The sequence below is a fragment of the Mixophyes fleayi genome, chromosome 5 (genome assembly GCF_038048845.1).
Source record: "Mixophyes fleayi isolate aMixFle1 chromosome 5, aMixFle1.hap1, whole genome shotgun sequence".
NCBI lineage: Eukaryota > Metazoa > Chordata > Amphibia > Anura > Limnodynastidae > Mixophyes > Mixophyes fleayi.
In genome coordinates, this window is record NC_134406.1 from 278,143,989 (window position 1) to 278,167,243 (window position 23,255).

The 23,255-nt window shown below is 43.5% G+C and overlaps 1 protein-coding gene across 1 annotated transcript in view; it reads right to left on the reverse strand.

The window, feature by feature from the left end:
- LOC142159549 (SCO-spondin-like) overlaps window positions 1-23,255 on the reverse strand; it is a 180,619-nt gene that overhangs the window by 17,031 nt on the left and 140,333 nt on the right. The window contains exons 100-113 of the mRNA XM_075214441.1: window positions 20,744-20,902; window positions 20,181-20,311; window positions 18,173-18,294; window positions 12,229-12,275; window positions 10,623-10,841; window positions 10,319-10,480; window positions 9,294-9,410; window positions 8,933-9,071; window positions 8,416-8,618; window positions 5,629-5,799; window positions 5,125-5,252; window positions 2,645-2,796; window positions 1,797-1,843; window positions 1,442-1,606 (exon numbers count right to left, since the gene is read on the reverse strand). Coding sequence (XP_075070542.1) covers window positions 1,442-1,606; window positions 1,797-1,843; window positions 2,645-2,796; window positions 5,125-5,252; window positions 5,629-5,799; window positions 8,416-8,618; window positions 8,933-9,071; window positions 9,294-9,410; window positions 10,319-10,480; window positions 10,623-10,841; window positions 12,229-12,275; window positions 18,173-18,294; window positions 20,181-20,311; window positions 20,744-20,902 — 1,962 coding nt within the window. The remainder of the gene's footprint in view (window positions 1-1,441; window positions 1,607-1,796; window positions 1,844-2,644; window positions 2,797-5,124; window positions 5,253-5,628; window positions 5,800-8,415; window positions 8,619-8,932; window positions 9,072-9,293; window positions 9,411-10,318; window positions 10,481-10,622; window positions 10,842-12,228; window positions 12,276-18,172; window positions 18,295-20,180; window positions 20,312-20,743; window positions 20,903-23,255) is intronic.

A 23,255-nucleotide genomic window follows, 5' to 3' on the forward strand; every position in this document is an offset into this window, starting at 1 on the left:
TAGGTGTAACCCGGTGCAGTGTGAGGTGGATACAGTGTATTAGGTGTAACCTGGTGCAGTGTGTGAGGCGGATACAGTGTATTAGGTGTAACCCGGTGCAGTGTGAGGTGGATACAGTGTATTAGGTGTAACCTGGTGCAGTGTGTGAGGCGGATACAGTGTATTAGGTGTAACCTGGTGCAGTGTGTGAGGCGGATACAGTGTATTAGGTGTAACCTGGTGCAGTGTGTGAGGCGGATACAGTGTATTAGGTGTAACCCGGTGCAGTGTGAGGTGGATACAGTGTATTAGGTGTAACCCGGTGCAGTGTGAGGTGGATACAGTGTATTAGGTGTAACCTGGTGCAGTGTGTAGGAGGATACAGTGTATTAGGTGTAACCCGGTGCAGTGTGTAGGCGGATACAGTGTATTAGGTGTAACCCGGTGCAGTGTGTAGGTGGATACAGTGTATTAGGTGTAACCCGGTGCAGTGTGTAGGTGGATACAGTGTACTAGGTGTAACCTGGTGCAGTGTGTGAAGCGGATACAGTGTATTAGGTGTAACCCGGTGCAGTGTGTGAGGCGGATACAGTGTATTAGGTGTAACCCGGTGCAGTGTGAGGTGGATACAGTGTATTAGGTGTAACCTGGTGCAGTGTGTGAGGCAGATACAGTGTATTAGGTGTAACCTGGTGCAGTGTATGAGGCGATTACAGTGTATTAGGTGTAACCCGGTGCAGTGTGAGGTGGATACAGTGTATTAGGTGTAACCTGGTGCAGTGTGTGAGGCGGATACAGTGTATTAGGTGTAACCTGGTGCAGTGTGTGAGGCGGATACAGTGTATTAGGTGTAACCTGGTGCAGTGTGAGGTGGATACAGTGTATTAGGTGTAACCTGGTGCAGTGTGTAGGTGGATACAGTGTACTAGGTGTAACCCGGTGCAGTGTGTAGGAGGATACAGTGTATTAGGTGTAACCTGGTGCAGTGTGTAGGTGGATACAGTGTACTAGGTGTAACCCGGTGCAGTGTGTAGGAGGATACAGTGTATTAGGTGTAACCCGGTGCAGTTTGTAGGAGGATACAGTGTATTAGGTGTAACCCTGTGCAGTGTGAGGTGGATACAGTGTATTAGGTGTAAACCGGTGCAGTGTGTAGGTGGATACAGTGTATTAGGTGTAACCTGGTGCAGTGTGTAGGTGGATACAGTGTATTAGGTGTAACCTGGTGCAGTGTGTAGGTGGATACAGTGTACTAGGTGTAACCCGGTGCAGTGTGTAGGTGGATACAGTGTATTAGGTGTAACCCGGTGCAGTGTGAGGTGGATACAGTGTATTAGGTGTAACCCGGTAAAGTGTGAGGTGGATACAGTGTATTAGGTGTAACCCGGTGCAGTGTGTAGTTGGATACAGTGTATCAGATATGATCAGAGCAGCCTATCAGATACATGGTGGGTACACGCACTGCAGTCTGGGAGTTCACATATCCTGTGGCGGGTTGCAGGCCCTATACATTCCTTCCCATCATACAGACGCTGCTGAATCTGCTGCCGCTGTGAGATCTGGATGCCGCTGCCACAAGTAACTGAGCACTGAGTCCAGTCTGACCACTGGGACCACTGGCAGTGCACTGGAAACAGAGAAAGACATTTAGAAACATTCATAGATAGACTATAGAAAATGGCCAGAAAACACTGAGACAGAGCGAGCTGGCGCATAATGGTAACGAGAACATTGGTCTGTGCACTGACAAATACTATGACTGGGACCAGAACACAGGAAAAATGCTCTAATGTATACAGAGAGAATGTTCATATTACCGTCACAGTTCTCCACTGTACAGGTGAAGTTTCCCATTTGACAGGTGCTGGAAGACAGAATCCACATGTACATAAAGTAATTCTCAAGACACCACGTGTAATGTCATATGTTACCTGCAATAACACCCGTGTCCTCACTGAATTCTCTTACCAGCTGTTACATTGTGGTATATAACCTGTACTCTCTCTTACCAGCTGTTACATTGTGGTATATAACCTGTACCCTCTCTTACCAGCTGTTACATTGTGGTATATAACCTGTACTCTCTCTTACCAGCGGTTACATTGTGGTATATAACCTGTACTCTCTCTTACCAGCTGTTACATTGTGGTATATAACCTGTACTCTCTCTTACCAGCTGTTACATTGTGGTATATAACCTGTACTCGCTCTTACCAGCTGTTACATTGTGGTATATAACCTGTACCCTCTCTTACCAGCTGTTACATTGTGGTATATAACCTGTACTCTCTCTTACCAGCTGTTACATTGCAGTATAGAACCTGTACTTGCTCTTACCACCTGTTACATTGTGGTATATAACCTGTACTCGCTCTTACCAGCTGTTACATTGTGGTATATAACCTGTACTCGCTCTTACCAGCTGTTACATTGTGGTATATAACCTGTACTCGCTCTTACCAGCTGTTACATTGTGGTATATAACCTGTACTCGCTCTTACCAGCGGTTACATTGTGGTATAGAACCTGTACTCTCTCTTACCAGCTGTTACATTGTGGTATATAACCCGTACTCTCTCTTACCAGCAGTTACATTGTGGTATAGAACCTGTACTCTCTCTTACCAGCTGTTACATTGTGGTATAGAACCTGTACTCTCTCTTACCAGTTGTTGCACTGGTGATATAGAACTGTTCCCGTCGGATATTCTTTCTTCATTTCTTCCAGTGTAAGATTGGCAGCCCAGGGCAGAATAGTTGATTGTGGCAGGAGACAGGAGCACATCTCTGGGGTCACACAGGCTCCGTCCTGCAGGACCTGTAAATTAATTATTGTATTACTAACACATAGTAACACATAGCAGGAGAAGGGGTATATTAACTTACTGCTGAGTCCTGTATCTACAGCCAGTGGGGGAGGCAGACATCATTTTAAGGTTATGCTCCATCATTAGGAGGCCTTGACCCCCCCTCCCCACCTCTGCACAACTTTGAAGTGAAATCCTCAAGCTAATCTATGTTATTACCTGACCTCAGAGGTGGTGCAGACACCCCCCTAATATGTGTGATAGAGTGTTTATGTCCCCTCACTCTGCTCATTTCCAGCGTCAGTACATCTGATGAATGACATGTTGCAAAGTATATTTAATTGAACAAAATACTGGAAGTAATAGCATTCTTTTCCAAGGGGCCAATCAGCGTACAATGCAGCTATCTGGATATGAAACATGCTGTTTGCATTAGTATTGTTGTACATTTAGCCCCAACCAGTGAATCATTAGAATCTCTGCCACATTATATTATTCAGGCTGTGAATATAAAGGACAGCTGAGAGGATGAAGACTGAAGACATTAGAGATGAAGTAATATAAATGTATCAATCAGCAACGGGTACACGGCAATGTCGGAGTGCTGGATGTCCCAGTGGGCACCCAGTCACTGCCTAGGGAAGCTCTTCTCTGAGACTTGTCAGAGAAGCTGCAGAGAAGTCACCAGCACTGGAGGAAGCTACAGAATATTGGTTTTAATAGAAGTATTTTAAGTTTTATTTGATTTATTTTTTAAAAACTGCACAAAATATATGTATGAAACCGTTTAATTGGCGGCTGATTCTCCATACACACGTTACACCTATAACGTGTATTTTGAGCATGTAGCGATCACTCCTGACGAAACGCGTTGAGGGTTTGTCTGATGACAAGTTTTTATTACATTGGTTGTATAGGATTGTGTGCTGTGAACACTTGCGGTGGATGAAAGAAATATACAGCTTTTAGCGGATGTGTGTCTACATACATGCAGCTTTGGTACATGGTGAATCTTTGTATCCTTGTTTTAATAAATTATTTTAATGATATTACTCTTGATATTTAGATTGAACTACTCTCCCGTGGGGACTGAGTATTTGAAGGGGCAGATGCAGGGATTACGATCCACGTGTTATAAATACTGAAAGTGTCACTTCTTATTTTGAAGAACTGTCACTGGAATATATGTAATTATACCATCGGTGCTTGAGAGACATTTTATTGAGAACTATTTGCGCACTGTAATTTCTTGGTTTATTTTTATGATGGGTATCAATGCAAACATCATATTTCAGTTGTTGTTTTTTTTCTTTTTGTAACATTGACCCACTGAAAACTAATTTTGAGTTGCAGTGTTTTGAAAAAAAAATATTACAGAACAAAATTTCAGAGTAGGATTTGATGTGCGGTACAATGAGAGAACTGGGAACAGGTCTGAATATGTTTGTAAGACACATATTGACGGACAGGCATTGTATTGTGTGTTATGACATACAGGCAATGAGTTGCACATAGGTTGGGTAAATGTAGCGACTGTATTCTACTCCCTGATCGGTGACAAAATCGGCCATGTTGTCAGAGAACATTCTTATATTGTACATCTTCCATAAACCTCAAGAAATAACTTCTCAGTGACATGATAATGAGTTAATATTGCGTGTTGGAGACATGACATAATATATTATGAACCTGTATAAATTACTAACAAGGCTCTAATTTGTCTTTTACAAAACTAGATTTTCATTGTCCGGGAGAACGATTAGAGGATTCTCCAAGCTGCTGTGTTTAGAGACCCCACTGGCTCCTTCCTGCCCCCACCTGGGATATGACAACAAAAGGGAGGGAGAAGTGGGTGACTGCACTACTGCTGCCAGCATGCCCCTAATACACACTACTAACATAGTTATTAGAAACATTACAGAGGATCACACAGCGAGCAAAGAGTTCATCCCACAGACAATCAGAAACGTCCCAGGAGAACATCCAAGGAGAACATCCAAGGAGAACACAGGGGCACCTGGTGTTTGAGTATCTAGGACCGTGACGGACCGGGGTGGGGTTCCATCAGATCAGTCCTCGTGGTCAGTGCTTGATGCAGTATCACCCCCTGCCCACACTCGGCAGCTGAGAACAGAGGTGGCATGAGGTAGTCCTATGTCTAGAGCGGGCATACGGACGGAGTGTAAGATACCCTCTGCCATGCTCCAACAGATGGCTAGTACCTACCCCTTGGTATACAGCTGAGAACTATCAGTAAACAGGCTCCGCTCTGGATGGCAGAGCAGCGGGAGTGTTCTGCCTCTGTGGGTACAATATGATTCTGCTGCCCAGTTACCCACCTTTCCTGGGGGGCAGGAGCAGCCGGACTCACAGGTCTCATTGATGCAGATGGTGTCAAGTCGGAGGTCAGCGCAGGTGTGAGGACAGGAATTGGCGCAGTCACCGTAAACCTTATCTCCAGGACAAGCTGGTGAGAGATGAGAGGATATAATATGGATATTTACCAGGATATAAGGATGTGTAGCCAGGATGAGAGAGGGTAGAGGGGGTCATGATAGAAGCGGTCACATATATCCAGTGTATTACCACATTACTGGAGAGGGAGAGAAGTATTAGAAATATTACTTCACTGAAAGGGTAGTAGAGAGGTGGAGTAGTCTTCCAACTGAGGTGGTAGAGACTAATACATAAGACTTTACAGATCAAGCAGAGTGTTGGGTCATCGGCTACAACGGGGCAGCCTGAGTGCTCCGGTGGTAATCGGTATCCCGATGCTGGGGAGCCGTGTGGTTCTTATCTCTCATCACAAACCGTCTCTGTGTTCTTCCACGTCTATCCTGTACCTGGGGTGCAGTTGTGGGAGTTGCAGGTTCGGTGAAGGGTCAGCGGAGAGGGGCAGGGTTCTCCATCCGGATCAGCGGGTACCAGGACCATTCTGTGCCTCTCGGACATCCCACCGCCACAGCTGTCACTGCACTGGCTCCACTCGGACCAGTCGCTCAGCACACAGGCCACTGGAAGGGTTAAAGATAACATGGTGACACTGGAATATTTATAAACATTTACTGACGACCAACATGTGTTACTGACACATTATGTAACTTTAAAATGTATCAAAAAGTAAAAATAACGACACGTTGAAAAAGGGGGCCAGGGACCGAAAACGGGGCTAATATCTCTGATCCAAATCCACTGGTGAATGTTATGTGCAATTCAGGTCGTTATTTACCAATTGATATCATCCAATAACGGATACAATATATAAATCCACCACAGGGTGGCGCTCTCTGGTATCAGTCTATTTCTACATTAACTAAACAACTGATTAATGTGGCAGTAGTTATAGGGACGCTGATAATTACACCACCTATGTAGCCTGCTGAAAATCACGGCCGCTGGGACTCACGTCATTTACAAGAGCGAGACTGAAACTTCTTATTTTAAAGCGGCAATCGTTGGACCTGCCACATACATTATCTCATCAAAGGGTTAGGGTTAGAGTTAAGTATAGGAATAGGGTTAGGGTTAGGCATAGGGTTAGGGTTAGGGATAGAGTTAGGGTTACGCATACAGTTAGTTAGAGTTAGCGTTAGGCATAGAGATAGGGTTAGGCATAGGGTTAGGGTTTGGTTTAGTGATAGGGTTAGGTATAGGGTTGGGCATAGAGTTAAGGTTAGGGTTAGGTATAGAATTAGGGTTAGAGTTAGGGATAGGGTTAGGTATATGGTTGGGATTAGGGTTAGTTATAGGGTTACGCATAGAGTTAGGGTTAGGTATAGGGTTGGGATTAGGGTTAGCGTTAGGTATAGAGTTAGGGTTAGAGTAAGGTATAGGGATAGGGTTAGGTATATGGTTGGGATTAGGGTTAGGAGTTGGACATAATATAAGCAGCTTGTATTGCTGGTTTAAAATCAGAAAGTTCAATGCCGGATTTGTAAATAACGGGAATCCCACTTGCCGTCATTTTCAGCAGCCAGAATTGATACAATCTCTACCAGACATATTGTAGGTGTTCTGGAAATTCTATATATTTTTTATGTCGACTTGTTTGTAACAGGCATAGTTTTGTCTAAATAGCTGATGTTGGTATTATCAACACTGTTACCCACTCGATTTATGGACCTTATTCAAACCTCATCTGGGGCCTGATTCATTAAGGTTCTTAAATGAAGAGGATTCTTATTTCAGTCTCCTGGACAAAACCATGTTACAATGCAAGGGGTGCAAATAAGTGTTCTGTTTTACACATAAGTTAACTACTGCCTGTTTTTTCATATAGCACCCAAATATCAACTTTAAATTTCAGTGTACAAATAAGCTATAAAGTATGTGTGTGTTACATGGAAAAGCAGTCAGTATTTAACTTATGTGCAAAACAGAACACTAATTTGCACCCCTTGCATTGTAACATGGTTTTGTCCAGGAGACTGAAATAAGAATCCTCTTCATTTAAGATCCTTAATGAATCAGGCCCCTGGATACGGGATATTAAATGTTTCTATATTGGTCTTACAATGAGACTGTTACTATGATAAGTATAGATGCTTTTTAAGGTTAGGGTTAGGGTTAGGTATAGAGTTAGGGTTAGAGTTAGGGTTAGGGGTTAATATCATGAAAACAGCTATATCGGTTTTATATACACTTTCATATGAATAAATATCATTCTTACATTCGGCTGAGTTGCTGTGCATTGAAATTCAACACATGTTAGTGAATATATTTACATATTCTGAAGCACTGATCTGATGTGTTGGTTGGACAAATTGGACCTGATTCATTAAGGAAAGTAAGGGGGAAAAAGAGGAACTTGTCTCTTGGACAAACCATGTTACAATACAAGGGGTGCACATTAGTCTTTTATTTTGCACATAAGATAAATACTGGCTGCTGTTTCATGTAACACACAAATACTTCATAGCTTTATTTTTACACTGAAATGTAAGGTTGATCCAGGACATGTCCTACCCCAACTATACATCTGTCTCCACATTTTACATTTACCTCCCCCTCCAATGTAACATGGTTTTGCCCAGGTGAAAAGTTACTTCTTTTAATGCTTTACACTTCTTGATGAATCAGGTGCATTACGTTAGTTTTGTTCTCCTTGATGAATGAGGCCCATCATGTTTTTCAGAAAAGCAGAAGAAAAAGGCCAGAAACTGTATAAGAACAGATCATCTTATTGTTACTTATAAGTAAAGTTTCTGTGGACGCTTCTCCATCGGTAACAAAGTGACAGGAAGGCGCACGTGTCGTATACAAGTGAAGTTTTTGTTTCTATTCATCTTTTCCCCTTCACTCCTTCTTCCCCTATTAGTCACCACCCCCAACCATGGTGAGTCAAGCCCCAAGTGCGTAGTATTTATTACCTACCACAAATACTCACAGATCCAGCGCCTGTAACTCTGTATATAATGTCAGCGTATGTTATATACGCAGATTGTGACAGTAAGGGGACAGTGGGCAGTTTGTCATCGGAGACCCCTCGGAGCGGAGCAGGAGATGGGAACAGGAACAAAGAATCATAGAGAGGGGGGAGCCCTAATCCCTCCCACTGGATCGTCTCCTCCCAGCTGACCCACCAATCACACGCTGAGTGTTTAGGAGTATTCCAGTCAGCCCAGACTCACCCGGACACGACCTGTTATTACATTCATCCACCGCTTGGGTCTCGGTCCCGCAGGCGGCTCCATCCGGACCCCTCTCTGTACAGGTCCGACTCCTCCTCCTGTGTCCCCCACCACAACTCACAGAGCAGGGGCCCCAATCAGTCCAGGGCCCATACACGGGACACTGCACGTCTGTACATGTGAAGGTCCCGTTCATACATGTGCTGTGGGAGAAAGAAACGTTACATGGAGGCTGCATAGGGCTCGTTACTTCACCTGGGAGAGGACACGATGGGGCCCGAGGGGAGAGGGAGACAACCGGCTTCTACACGTCCCATGGATCAGTGTATCCCTGATACATCCATCATCTACATGGCTACACCCGCCTAGTACTCGCAAATCTCGCTGTCGTGATGGGTCCAGGTAAAATGGGGGAGGGGCTGGTTGGTCTAAGCTTCGGCTCTCCTCCCACACATCACTATGGGTTTTCTCACAATTGAAGAGAGGTGGAACAGACAGCGACACACCTGGCACTCACCAATTGTTGCATTCGATACGCACAACGTCTCCTGGTTGGTATTCTATAGTTGCGTTGGCTGTTGGCAGACCGCAGCGGCAGTCCGTGACTGGCACACACTTCTTATCCTGCAGGAGCCAGCCACCCGGGCAGTGGCACCCTGTACGAGATGAGACCAGTGGGATCACGTGGGCAGCGTGACAGCGAAAGAGAAAAGTAACCACAGCAGCAATCTAATGGCTCGGGGGGAATTGCCGCACATCGGTGGCATTATGCTACATACGTGGTAAATGCCAATACTAACATTCTCATTAGAATTATCTCCACAGAGTGACGGACAATAACATATGATCAGATATGGTTGGCGGCCCTCATCTCATACCCATGCGGCACTGTCCCTGCAGACACTCCACATGGTCCCAGAGGTCGGCACAGGCCCTCGGACACTGGTTGGCACACACCATCATGAAGGCCTTCCCGCGCTCCTCACAGTTTTCTCCTGAGAAAGGAAGGACAGAGGATGCATCACTAGGGGACTGTACAGAGCTACCAAAGTTGAATAAGTGGAAAAAAATCGTTTCAAATTAATAAATATTGATTGTAATAGTTTCTGTGCGATTGCATTTAGTACGTCACGTCAAACCAGGGTAAATGCACAATCGCACAGGTAAACAAATACACTTACATTCACACCTACATTTGTAAATAGTTCACTTCTAATAACGTTCCAACTCACATCTTATTATTAGTGACACTTAAAGATTATTTATACAAAGATAAATTTATATTAAAGTTATTTATGTTTCAGGTTCATGTATGGTGTTTGGTCTTATATTAATTCTCATTTCACCAGCAGAAATCCGGTATCAACGGCTAAGCGATCGCTAATTATGAATATTATAAGATTGATACTCTATAATACTGTATGCAGCGCATGTTAATAGGTTGGTTTAATCTGGATTGAGGAGGTTCCCGAAGCAAGATATGTGCTCAGCTGTTGGACTGAGTTGCCCCCACCTTTAGAGAAGCATCGTTTGAACTGATCTGTGATCTGCATTGTACTGGACTATCTCACACGCAGAAACCAATGAAGAAAGACCTTAGATTACATTTGTGTACATTGTGACATCATCACTGTTTTTGTTAACTCAAACTATATAAAAAGCCACTGGACATTTTCAATTAGCCTCTTTGCTAACACAGACTTCAGGATTGATGGATGGTTACTGGATCCAGTACGTTGCATAATGTATCAGTTATACTTTGTTATACATTATTGTATTTTGTTATATTTGGCTATTAAATCTCTTGTGCATTGGAACCACATTAATGGCATCAGACAATCTTGGTGACGATAGAAATGGACTTAACAGAGCACAGTCAGCCTCTTATTACCCCAGAACTTACCTGGGCAGGTGGCTGTGTTACAGCTCTCGGACTGAAACCTGGGGCCCGGGCACTGCTTACTGTCCACCGGATGATGGACGTGACGCCACCGTGAGCGGAAGCCGCCACTACAGGGCTCCCGACAGGGACTCCACTCCCCCCACTCTCTCCAGACACACAGATCTGAGGCAGACGGAGATGGTTTGTGTTAGAAAAACTTCACTGACTTCTCATACACCTCTCCTACCTACAGGACGCCACATTTCACCTGCGTACATCTGATCTGACACCTCTAGCACTCACACCAGCATATTGGGGTACACACCATCACAGACTTCCTTATTGGGGCACGGCCTCTCCTGCGTCAGTTCTCCTGAACAAGCTGGGGATCCCCGGCTCCATGGGAAGCCGGTCTGGGCGTTGAGGCACAATCGGTGTCGCTGCTGTACCGAGACAAAAGCTGGGGTCCCGGTGGCGTTCTGAGGCATTGGGAGACAGGGACTACAGGCGGACCACTCTGACCACTGGCTGAGAGACACTTCACCTATACAGAACACGGGGATAGGAACATGAAGATCAGAAAACATCATCCATCAAATCAGCGACATGTGATAACATCATAATTATTAGTTTTTATTATTATTATTTTTATTATTATTATTATTATTATGATGATTAACTTTAATTTATTAGGCGCCACAAGATTGCTGCAGTGCTGTACAAGTACAAACTGTAGACTACACAGGGTGATACAGTACAGACCAATAAACAAACAAAACAGGCTTCAGAAACTTCAAGCATCGCTATTGTAGTGAAGATGGAGCAGAAGAACAGGTACAGAGACAGGAGGGAAGAGGGTCCTGCTCATAGGAGCTTACATCCTAAGGGAGGGTAAACAGACATCAGGCACAGAAGGGAGTCAGTTATGGGGATACAGTGCGGGAGGAGTGAAGAGAGGGGCCGGGAGGAGAGGACAGATAACGAGTGGAGGAGATTGAGGAAAGGGTTAGGTGGATGGCTGGTAGGCTGTGAGGGACAGGTTAGTTTTAAGTGTCTGTTTGAAGGAGCACACATTAGGGGACAGACAGATGGAATGAGGGAGGTCATTCCAGTGAAGGGGGGCAGCACGGGAGAAGTCTTGGATTCTGGAGTGGGATGAGGGGATCAGAGTGGAGGAGAGGCGACGGTCATTGGCTGAGTGCAGGGAGCGGGCAGGGGTGTGAATGTAGAGGAGGTTAGAGATGTAGGGGGCAGTAGAGATGGAGAGGGCCTTGTAGGTGAGGGTAAGGAGTTTGAATAGGATTCTGTAGGAGACAGAGAACCAGTGTAAGGCAGACAGGGAGACAGAAAGGTGTGAAAAGAAGGAATCATCATCAGCTAGCTATATAGCGCCAATAATTTCACATTCGTCAAATCACTGAAATATTTGTTTGTTACACTATTTCCCACTTATTATTGGACTGAATCATCTGGGCTCAGTCAGCCCAGTTGGACTCTCATGAAACTGAAACAAACTAATAACATATTTGATGTAGTATATAAAAAACATTTTTATTCATTTCGTCATTATATAATATCATAATAACAGATAATCTATAAATCAGACGTTACTGGTTTTGAGGATCTGAATAGGAGCCCTTCCCCCGTGGTGAGCGATTACTGAACGATCGGCCGTGGAAGCACCATGTAAGGGGCCTTGTCCTTAGATATCGCAGCGGTACACGTACTTGATAAATAAGCTGCACCATTACATGTACAGTGTGATGGGAATATGCTGTAATGCTGGTGAGAGTTCCTGTACTAATTTATTACAGAATGTAAAGTGAGCAGAGCTACAAGCTGCACCTATAGAGGGTCCGTTCTGTAGGAGATCGTTGTGCTGACGGGATATATGTCTGGGACTATAAACTGCGGACAGGTTAGTAACTCACCTTTACAGTTGTCTCTGTTGCACTTCAGCTCCCCCTGCTGGCAGATACTATAAACACACAGATATTAGTCATCTCTATATTATGTGATAGATAACACAGACTATAATTCAATGTTAATCCTGGATTACAGTAAATTACACATTATTATAATAATGGCTAAATAATCTGTAACAATGAAACAATTACTGAAAATATAGAGCAGAATTGATGTAATTGATGCTGGAAAATATGTTTCCCAACAATATTTTGTACTAGGTGTTACAATGATCTGTTGTTGGCGACTTCTGCCTATTATTGTAATGCGCTGTATACACTATATGGACAAAAGTATTTGGCTACACTTGTTAATTATTGAATTGAGGTTTTTCAATCAGACCCGTTGTCAGAGGTGTATAACATCCAGCACCAGCCATGCAGTCTCCATGTACAAACATTTGTGATACAAAATGGGTTGTTCTGAAGAGCTCAGTGACACCAAGCGCGGTACTGTGATAGGATGTGTGGTACTGTGATAGGATGTGTGGTACTGTGATAGGATGTGTGGTACTGTGATAGGATGCGTGGTACTGTGATAGGATGCGTGGTACTGTGATAGGATGCGTGGTACTGTGATAGGATGCGTGGTACTGTGATAGGATGCGTGGTACTGTGATAGGATGCGTGGTACTGTGATAGGATGTGTGGTACTATGATAGGATGTGTTGTACTGTGATAGGATGTGTGGTGCTGTGATAGGATGTGTGATACTGTGATAGGATGTGTGGTACTGTGATAGGATGCGTGGTACTGTGATAGGATGCGTGGTGCTGTGATAGGATGCGTGATACTGTGATAGGATGTGTGATACTGTGATAGGATGTGTGGTACTGTGATAGGATGTGTGGTACTGTGATAGGATGTGTGGTACTGTGATAGGATGTGTGGTACTGTGATAGGATGTGTGGTACTGTGATAGGATGTGTGGTACTGTGATAGGATGCGTGGTACTGTGATAGGATGCGTGGTACTGTGATAGGATGCGTGGTACTGTGATAGGATGCGTGGTACTGTGATAAGATGCGTGGTACTGTGATAGGATGTGTGGTACTGTGATAGGATGCGTGGTACTGTGATAGGATGCGTGGTACTGTGATTGATGCCACCTTTGTAATAAGAAAGAAATTTCACCCCTGCTGGATATTCCACGGTCAACTGTAAGTGATATTATTAGAAAGTGGAAGCGTTTAGGAACAACAGCAACTCAGCCACGAAGCAGAAGACCACGTAAAATCACAGAGCGGAGTCAACGACTGCTAAGGCACATGGTGCGTAAAAGTCGCCAACGCTCTGCTGATTCCATAGCTGAAGAGCTCCGAACTTCCACTGGCATTAATGTAAGTACAAAAACTGTACGGCAGGAGCTTAATGGATGGGTTTCCATGGCCGAGCAGCTGCATGAAAGCCTAGTCTGATAGGCAAGTCTGGGTTTGGTGGATGCCGGGAGAACGTTACCTGCCTGACTGCATTATGCCAACTGTGAAGGTTGGTGGAGGAGGGATAATGGTATGGGGCTGTTTTTCAGGGTTTGGGCTAGACCCCGTATCTCCAGTGAAGGGTAATCAACGCTTCAGCATATCAAGTCATTTTGGAATCTATCTTTATATATATATATATATATGTTGTTATGTTCTGCATCAGAGAACATTACTTCTCTGCATAGTGGAATTCATTAGGAATAGAAAGAAAAAAATAAATGCTGATTGGTATTGGTGCGCTCACAAAGTCTCAGAGTATTTCACAAAAGTGGTTAAAGAGATCGAAAAACTAATATTAAAATATAACTTTTATTAAACAAGATTAAAACTACAAGAAATAATAGTTGTTAATGTATTTGTTTAGATATTTTAATTATTAAAAACAGCGAAATAAGTGATAAGTGCAAAATAAAATTGTTAAAAGAAAGGCTGTGTGCGAGTTATTCTCTGATTAGTCAGTAAGTTCGGACATCTACTAGGGGAGGATAATATTATAATCTATTTCCTTATGAGATAATCCCCAATTGTTTATAAGGATTCCAAATACTTTTATACTGAATATTCAATCCCATAATTGTTACTAATGCAACTATAATTGTTACAAATAGTAACTAGCTATATAGCTATTTCATTCAAGACTGGCAGTGTGCCCAATATATTCCTGTAATAAATCAACAATATGAGATATTCTCTTTATTAGTGCTGTGAATGAATTAGGATTGGCTTATTAAAATAGTGCTGATTGTATGACACTCGTCTGTCTATAAGACATTCCACCTAATGCACAGCCGTTAATAGGATGTGGTATCTCTTAGGGATAATTTCCCATTTGTTTGAAATTCTCGCATCGGGAAAATGCCAGAGAAATATTCTCTGCTTGATATGAATAGATAGTTGAAATAGTAGAGGATTGGTATTCTTAGTGGTATATTTAAGCAGAGCAGGTCACACACAGCGAACGCCAACACGCGTTTCGCTGTAAAGGTCTTGTCTAGTCAACTCGATTCAAGGCTGAACCGGATTTTTAAACAGTGAACAGCCAATCCGGTGCTGTATGAGGCAGTGTCACTAATTAGAGAACGCACATTCAGAGTTAACCTCTATCATTGCCAGTAATACATATTACAGAAAACCTATGGAGCCTGTATGTACTGTTCCTGCACAGTAGTCTCTATTGGATATCAATTCCAACAACATGATTGGTATTGTAGAGGTTCATATAATATTAAGAAAAATAATGGACACTTATTTATTTCAATTGCTTACAGTTATATCGTACCAATTAAATTATATTTATATATTTTTTTATCTATTTATGTTTTATTTAAATTAAATTTCATACTGATTATATGAAGTTATATGAACTGAATATTATATTTGTAGAGTGAGGTTCCATCCGAGGCAAATTGTGTTTCTTGTTTGTGATATTATTGGATGTATAATTATAGCTATAACATTAATTGTGAATTGTGAAAAATATATTTTAAGGGATAAAGTAATGTTCAATTAAATTAGTAGTGAAAAAAATATTATGTTAACTAAAACGTGTTTAAATACATCAAATAAATAATTGTGAAAGTGATCAATCAATAATAACTGCTTATTAGATATATCTATTATATTTTGGATCTTCCACTAACAGGAGGATCCCTCACAATCTCCAGAAAATTCCCACATATAAGGTGAGTAATATTCTTCATGATATTGTGAATCTCTTATCTGGTAAATACATAAATTATGAATAGTAACTTTCAAAATAGTTCTTCTATGTGTATCTTATCATATTCAACATGTGATTATTAGTGGTAGATCATCTAGTGTAATAAGTTCTCCATAACATTATAGTTATATAAATAAAAATTCTAATAATAATCCATCTATATAGATATAACTTTTTACAGTATATATATCAGTCAGCACAATTGTTTTCAGATATTAATTAGTGGACATTATTCATGGTATAAATACATGACTGAGAGACATAAGGTTCAATCAATACATTGTACTTATACTAAGGTTAGATAAGAAAAAATGGTATTTGTATAGTGAAATACAATGTGTCTCTAGCATAATTATACTCTGGAAGTAAATGATACTTATTGTGTCCATTATATCTTAGATCCTCCATCAATCAGATCCACCCATCATCGTCAGGTCACCCCCAAATCTCAGGTAAGTAGTATTAATATCTTATAATGTGTTTGGCATATAAATTTAAATGATCCAATATAACAAATTAGTTTAAGGCCTTATAACATTAAAGTTATATAGATATATTGCCTTAAGAATAATTTGTCTGTATTGTTACGAGCCGCGACGGCTCACGTCCTCTACAGGCATAGCGTCCGGGCCGTCGTCATGACGACCGGGACGTCATTTCCGGTTGGTCCCGACCGTCGCCTAGGCAACAGTTGGGACGCTCTTTGTGGTTAGCGCGGAGTCCCGGCATCCTGGCCAGCCGGGCGCGAGTGCGCACGCATGTGATAATTAATCATCAGCCCCTGTGGCTGATGATCTCCTCCTGTGCCCAGCCATTTTTCATTGGTGCCTGTCAGTATATTAAGCAGGGAGGACCATACCTCCCTGCTGGTTATAGTCCCTGCTTCTCTGCATACTACCCTGCTGTGTCATTGCTCCCTGCTTGCCACTGAACCTGATTATTGTTGCCGACCCTTTGCCTGGATACTGACCTCGTTGATTGCTTGTGACCCTTAACCTATTGCCTGATTCTGATATTCCGTATTGCCTGTGACCCTGAACCTTTGCTCGGATACTGACGCTGCCATATTGCCTGTGGCCTGTTTGACCCCTGGCCTGGACCTAGGCGCTACTCTTTACTGGCGACTCTCAAAACCTCTGCCGCTATCTTCACTCAACTTCTACGTGTGCACCAGCGCTGCGTTCCCATGCTATCAGCTCCTAGTACTAGAGTACAAGACCTGGGGGCATCAGAGTACCTGTGAGCGCACCTAGCTCTTCGGGAAAAGCGGTTCCTATAGGTGAAGACCTCTGAAGCGGCTCTAGGAGCTGATACTTGGGGCGTGAGTCATAACATGTATAGATGTATTCCTACGGATATATATACTCAAATATTTTAACAGTTGTTAATTATTTGTTGTTATACAATTCTTTAATTTTAAATTGTACAACAATCAACAAATTATTCCTTTTTATAGGAATACAGCAAATTTCGCACTATCATAAAGTCCAAAAGGGTATATAGTATGAGTAGAAAGATGTATTTAGTTTTGGCATTACGTATATTATAAATGTGTTCTAATAATCTATGTTTGAATTGTCTGCTTGTCATTCCTACATATTTTAAATTGCACGGACATTCAAGGCTGTAAATTACTTTAGGGATGTTGCAATTCATGAAGGTCATAATTTTATGTTCCTTATGATATCTGTCCAAAAACATCTTCGTTTTCACTGTGCATCTGCATGCCTGGCAAATTCCACAAACCCATGATTTGTTTTAAAGGAATATTTTGTGCTTTCATTGAGAAATTACTTTTTACCAAGTGGTCTTTGAAATTTTTAGAACGTCTCCAGGTTATAGGGAGTCTAATTCTAAGATATGTTTATGACTATGCATTATTTCCCCAATCTTTTGCCAATCATGATTGAACGTGCCAATGAATCTAATTGGTTCGTTATTCTGTTCTTTGCTTTTAGGTTTGGGAAACAGTAATTTATCTCTACTAATATTCTTTGTTTCTTTAAATGTTTTTTTGAGTTAACTGTGACTATATCCTCTTTTGAGTAATCTTTCTTTTAATTCTCCAGCTCTATTCTCAAATATATCAGAATCACTACAATTAAGTTTGACTCTGAGATATTCCCATTTTGGTACTCCCTGTATAGTTGAGGGTAGATGTGAGCTATTGACATGAAGGATGCTATTTTGTTGCAGTGAGTTTTCTATGAATGTCTGTAACTATTTCATTATTATCTGATATTGATATAATTAGATCTAGAAAGGTTATCTGTCTTGAATTTATCTCTTATGTTAATTTCAGAATGATGTTATTCAAGTTCAATCTATATATAAACACCCGAAAATGCTCCTTAGTGCCTCCCCATATGATCAGAATATCATCAATAAAGCACAGCCATAAGATGACATATTCAGTACATTTTTAATTAATGGGAATGAACACAAATTCTCGTTTCCATCACCACAGATATATGTTACCGTAGGTGGGGGCACATGTTGTTCCCATGGCTGTCTTGCATAGTGGAATTCATGCCTGAGAGCTGAGTTGCTGTTGCGGTGGTGAGATTAATTATTGTCATGTGAAATGTTCCACCTCTGAGAACGATTTCTTCTATTTCTCTATTGCTTGCTGATTTAAAAATAATTTCACTAATTCATTGCAAGTTCTTCTGCCCAATCTCCCCAATATCAACATATACAGAAGACTCACCACTCTGTGCATCCCAACCTCAGGGTGTGTCCTGGAGCCAGGAACGCGGTCTGTGATTGGGAGATGTAGAGACACTCGCAGTCTGCGGGACGGACACATTTACCGTTCTGCTCTATCTGCCCCTGAGAGGAGATAATTAACATTCTGTGAGTTTGACTATATTATAGCATCAATCACTCCCCTCAGCCAGTAGAAGACCCTCATCATATCCCAGTCACCCAGTGATAGACCCTCATCATTTCATCAGTCACCCAGTGATAGACGCCCCCCATTGCTCACCCGGTCACCCAGTGATAGACCCTCATCATTTCATCAGTCACCCAGTGATAGACCCTCATCATTTCATCAGTCACCCGGTGATAGACCCTTGTCATCACCCGGTCACCCAGTGATAGACCCTCATCATCACCCCTGTCACCCGGTGATAGACCCTTTATCATCACCCGGTCACCCAGTGATAGACCCTCACCATCACCCGGTCACCCAGTGATAGACCCTCATCATTTCATCAGTCACCCAGTGATAGACCCTCATCATCACCCCTGTCACCCAGTGATAGACCCTTTATCATCACCCGGTCACCCGGTGATAGACCCTTATCATCACCCGGTCACCCAGTGATAGACCCTCATCATCACCCGGTCACCCAGTGATAGACCCTCATCATTTCATCAGTCACCCAGTGATAGACCCTCATCATTTCATCAGTCACTCATTCATAGACCCTCATGATTTCATCAGTCACCCAGTGATAGACCCTCATCATCACCCGGTCACCCAGTGATAGACCCTCATCATTTCATCAGTCACCCAGTGATAGACCCTCATCATTTCATCAGTCACCCAGTGATAGACCCTCATCATCACCCGGTCACCCAGTGATAGACCCTCATCATCACCCGGTCACCCAGTAATAGACCCTCATCATTTCATCAGTCACCCAGTGATAGCCCCTCATCATCTCCTGGTCACCCAGTGATAGACCATCATCATTTCATCAGTCACCCAGTGATAGACCCTCATCATCACCCGGTCACCCAGTGATAGACCCTCATCATCACCCGGCCACCCAGTGATAGACCCTCATCATCACCCGGCCACCCAGTGATAGACCCTCATCATCACCCGGTCACCCAGTGATAGACCCTCATCATTTCATCACTCACCCAGTGATAGACCCTCATCATCACCCGGTCACCCAGTGATAGACCCTCTTCATTTCATCAGTCACCCAGTGATAGACCTTTATCATTTCATCAGTCACCCAGTGATAGCCCCTCATCATCTCCTGGTCACCCAGTGATAGACCATCATCATTTCATCAGTCACCCAGTGATAGACCCTTATCATCACCCGGTCACCCAGTGATAGACCCTCATCATCACCCGGTCACCCAGTGATAGACCTTCATCATTTCATCAGTCACCCAGTGATAGACCCTCATCATTTCATCAGTCACCCAGTGATAGACCCTCATCATCACCCGGTCACCCAGTGATAGACCCTCATCATTTCATCAGTCACCTAGTGATAGACCCTCATCATTTCATCACTCACCCAGTGATAGACCCTCATCATCACCCGGTCACCCAGTGATAGACCCTCATCATTTCATCAGTCACCTAGTGATAGACCCTCATCATTTCATCACTCACCCAGTGATAGACCCTCTTCATTTCATCAGTCACCCAGTGATAGACCCTCATCATCACCCGGTCACCCAGTGATAGACCCTCATCATTTCATCAGTCACCCAGTGATAGACCTTTATCATTTCATCAGTCACCCAGTGATAGACCTTTATCATTTCATCCGTCACCCAGTGATAAACCCTCATCATTTCATCAGTCACCCAGTGATAAACTATCCTTATTTTCGGTTTCATACGTCAGTGTTATATTTTTAATATATTTCTGTGCATTGTAAATTCCCTTTATAGCTGGATACTGTTGGTATAATCGGCAGGGAAGAAAGTCTTCCATGACAAGGGGATGAAATAACAACTCACCGCAGGGCAGTAACAGCCAGGCTGGCATGTAGGCATACCAAGGCAAGCATCCGGGGAGTGTCTGGAAGAACAGAGGCCATCACACGGAGATCCACAGTGGCTGAATATAAACGGGGGCTGACAGCTGGACTCTAAGGCACAAGAGAGGAGAACGTGTGTAAATACACATTGAGGAAGAGAGGCTGTGGGAATGGGCTGCCATCTTATAGGGAATAATATGTGTGAGAGACACCATCTTATGAGTAATAATATGTATTATTACAATACAACATATATAAAAGTATTAAATACATAGCATACCTCCACTTACGGACTTACATGAAGTAGGTGACGTTTTGCCCAAAAGTGGGCATTTCTGGATGGACCAGATTTGGACGGATTGACGGTGGGTTTATTTTGTCCGAATTCCAGATACATACATGTTGAGATGTATAACATAGGACATGGCGTGTGGCATAATATGTTACAGTACATGTTGGGAGGTCTGCACATGACATGGCGTGTTGTGTAGACTGTAACAGCTGACATGTTTTACCTGCAATATATAAACATATTAATCTCACCAGAGCAATGGGACAGGTTACAGGTCCGAACTTCAGTCCCCAACTTGTCACATGTGTCTCCCACAAAGGTTGGACGTTGGGGCTCCCGGTAGCGATGCTGGAGCATAGAGTGACAGGAGCAATCAGTCCAATTACTCCAGTGCCCCCAAGAGCAGATCCCTGCAAGAGAACATGGAAGACATGTATGACCACACAGAGATGTACAGACACAGGACACAAATAGAACACATATGTCCACATGGTTATGTACAGGTACATAACAGAAAATGTATCATCAGACAGACACATAAATACAGAACATATACGTATATGACCAGACAGGGACATACATAGTACACATATGACCAGAGACAAACAGGAGATCATTTATGAGGAGCGTCTAACACTATGATTCGTACAGCGCAAAACCAAGAACACAGACCTTCTCCGCAGATCAAAAGTGTGTATCCATGCAGAGAGGTAGAAAAAGTCCATCCTGCAACCGGGACTGTCTGTATTACATGTGTCCTGAGAGTGAGGGGACACCGGGACTGTCTGTATTACATGTGTCCTGAGAGTGAGAGGACACTGGGACTGTCTGTATTACATGTGTCCTGAGAGTGAGGGGACACCGGGACTGTCTGTATTACATGTGTCCTGAGAGTGAGGGGACACCGGGACTGTCTGTATTACATGTGTCCTGAAAGTGAGGGGACACCGGGACTGTCTGTATTACATGTGTCCTGAGAGTGAGGGGACACCGGGACTGTCTGTATTACATGTGTCCTGAGAGTGAGGGGACACCGGGACTGTCTGTATTACATGTGTCCTGAGAGTCAGGGGACACCAGGACTGTCTGTATCACATGTGTCCTGAGAGTGAGGGGACACCGGGACAGTCTGTATTACATGTGTCCTGAGAGTGAGGGGACACAGGGACTGTCTGTATTACATGTGTCCTGAGAGTGAGGTGACATCGGGACTGTCTGTATTACATGTGTCCTGAGAGTGAGGGGACACCGGGACTGTCTGTATTACATGTGTCCTGAGAGTGAGGGGACACCGGGACTGTCTGTATTACATGTGTCCTGAGAGTGAGGTGACATCGGGACTGTCTGTATTACATGTGTCCTGAGAGTGAGGGGACACCGGGACTGTCTGTATTACATGTGTCCTGAGAGTGAGGGGACACCGGGACTGTCTGTATTACATGTGTCCTGAGAGTGAGGGGACATCGGGACTGTCTGTATTACATGTGTCCTGAGAGTGAGGTGACATCGGGACTGTCTGTATTACATGTGTCCTGAGAGTGAGGGGACACCGGGACTGTCTGTATTACATGTGTCCTGAGAGTGAGGTGACATCGAGACTGTCTGCATTACATGTGTCCTGAGAGTGAGGGGACATCGGGACTGTCTGTATTACATGTGTCCTGAGAGTGAGGTGACATCGGGACTGTCTGCATTACATGTGTGCTGAGAGTGAGGGGACACCGGGACAGTCTGTATTACATGTGTCCTGAGAGTGAGGGGACATCAGGACTGTCTGTATTACATGTCTCCTGAGAGTGAGGTGACATCGGGACTGTCTGTATTACATGTGTCCTGAGAGTGAGGTGACATCGGGACTGTCTGCATTACATGTGTGCTGAGAGTGAGGGGACACCGGGACAGTCTGTATTACATGTGTCCTGAGAGTGAGGGGACATCAGGACTGTCTGTATTACATGTCTCCTGAGAGTGAGGTGACATCGGGACTGTCTGTATTACATGTGTCCTGAGAGTGAGGGGACACCAGGACTGTCTGTATTACATGTGTCCTGAGAGTGAGGGGACACCAGGACTGTCTGTATTACATGTGTCCTGAGAGTGAGGGGACACCAGGACTGTCTGTATTACATGTGTCCTGAGAGTGAGGGGACATCAGGACTGTCTGTATTACATGTGTCCTGAGAGTGAGGGGACACCTGGACTGTCTGTATTACATGTGTCCTGAGAGTGAGGGGACACCAGGAATGTCTGTATTACATGTGTCCTGAGAGTGAAGGGACACCAGGACTGTCTGTATTACATGTGTCCTGAGAGTGAGGGGACACCGGGACAGTCTGTATTACATGTGTCCTGAGAGTGAGGGGACACCGGGACTGTCTGTATTACACGTGTCCTGAGAGTGAGGGGACACCGGGACTGCCTGTATTACATGTGTCCATTGAGTGAGAGGACACAGGGACTGACTGTATTACATGTGTCCTGAGAGTGAGGGGACATCGGGACTGTTTGTATTACATGTGTCCTGAGAGTGATGGGACATCGGGACTGTCTGTATTACATGTGTCCTGAGAGTGAGAGGACACCGGGACTGTCTGTATTACATGTGTCCTGAGAGTGAGGGGACACCAGGACTGTCTGTATTACATGTGTCCTGAGAGTGAAAGGACATCAGGACTGTCTGTATTACATGTGTCCTGAGAGTGAGGGGACACCGGGACTGTCTGTATTACATTGTCCTGAGAGTCAGGGGACACCAGGACTGTC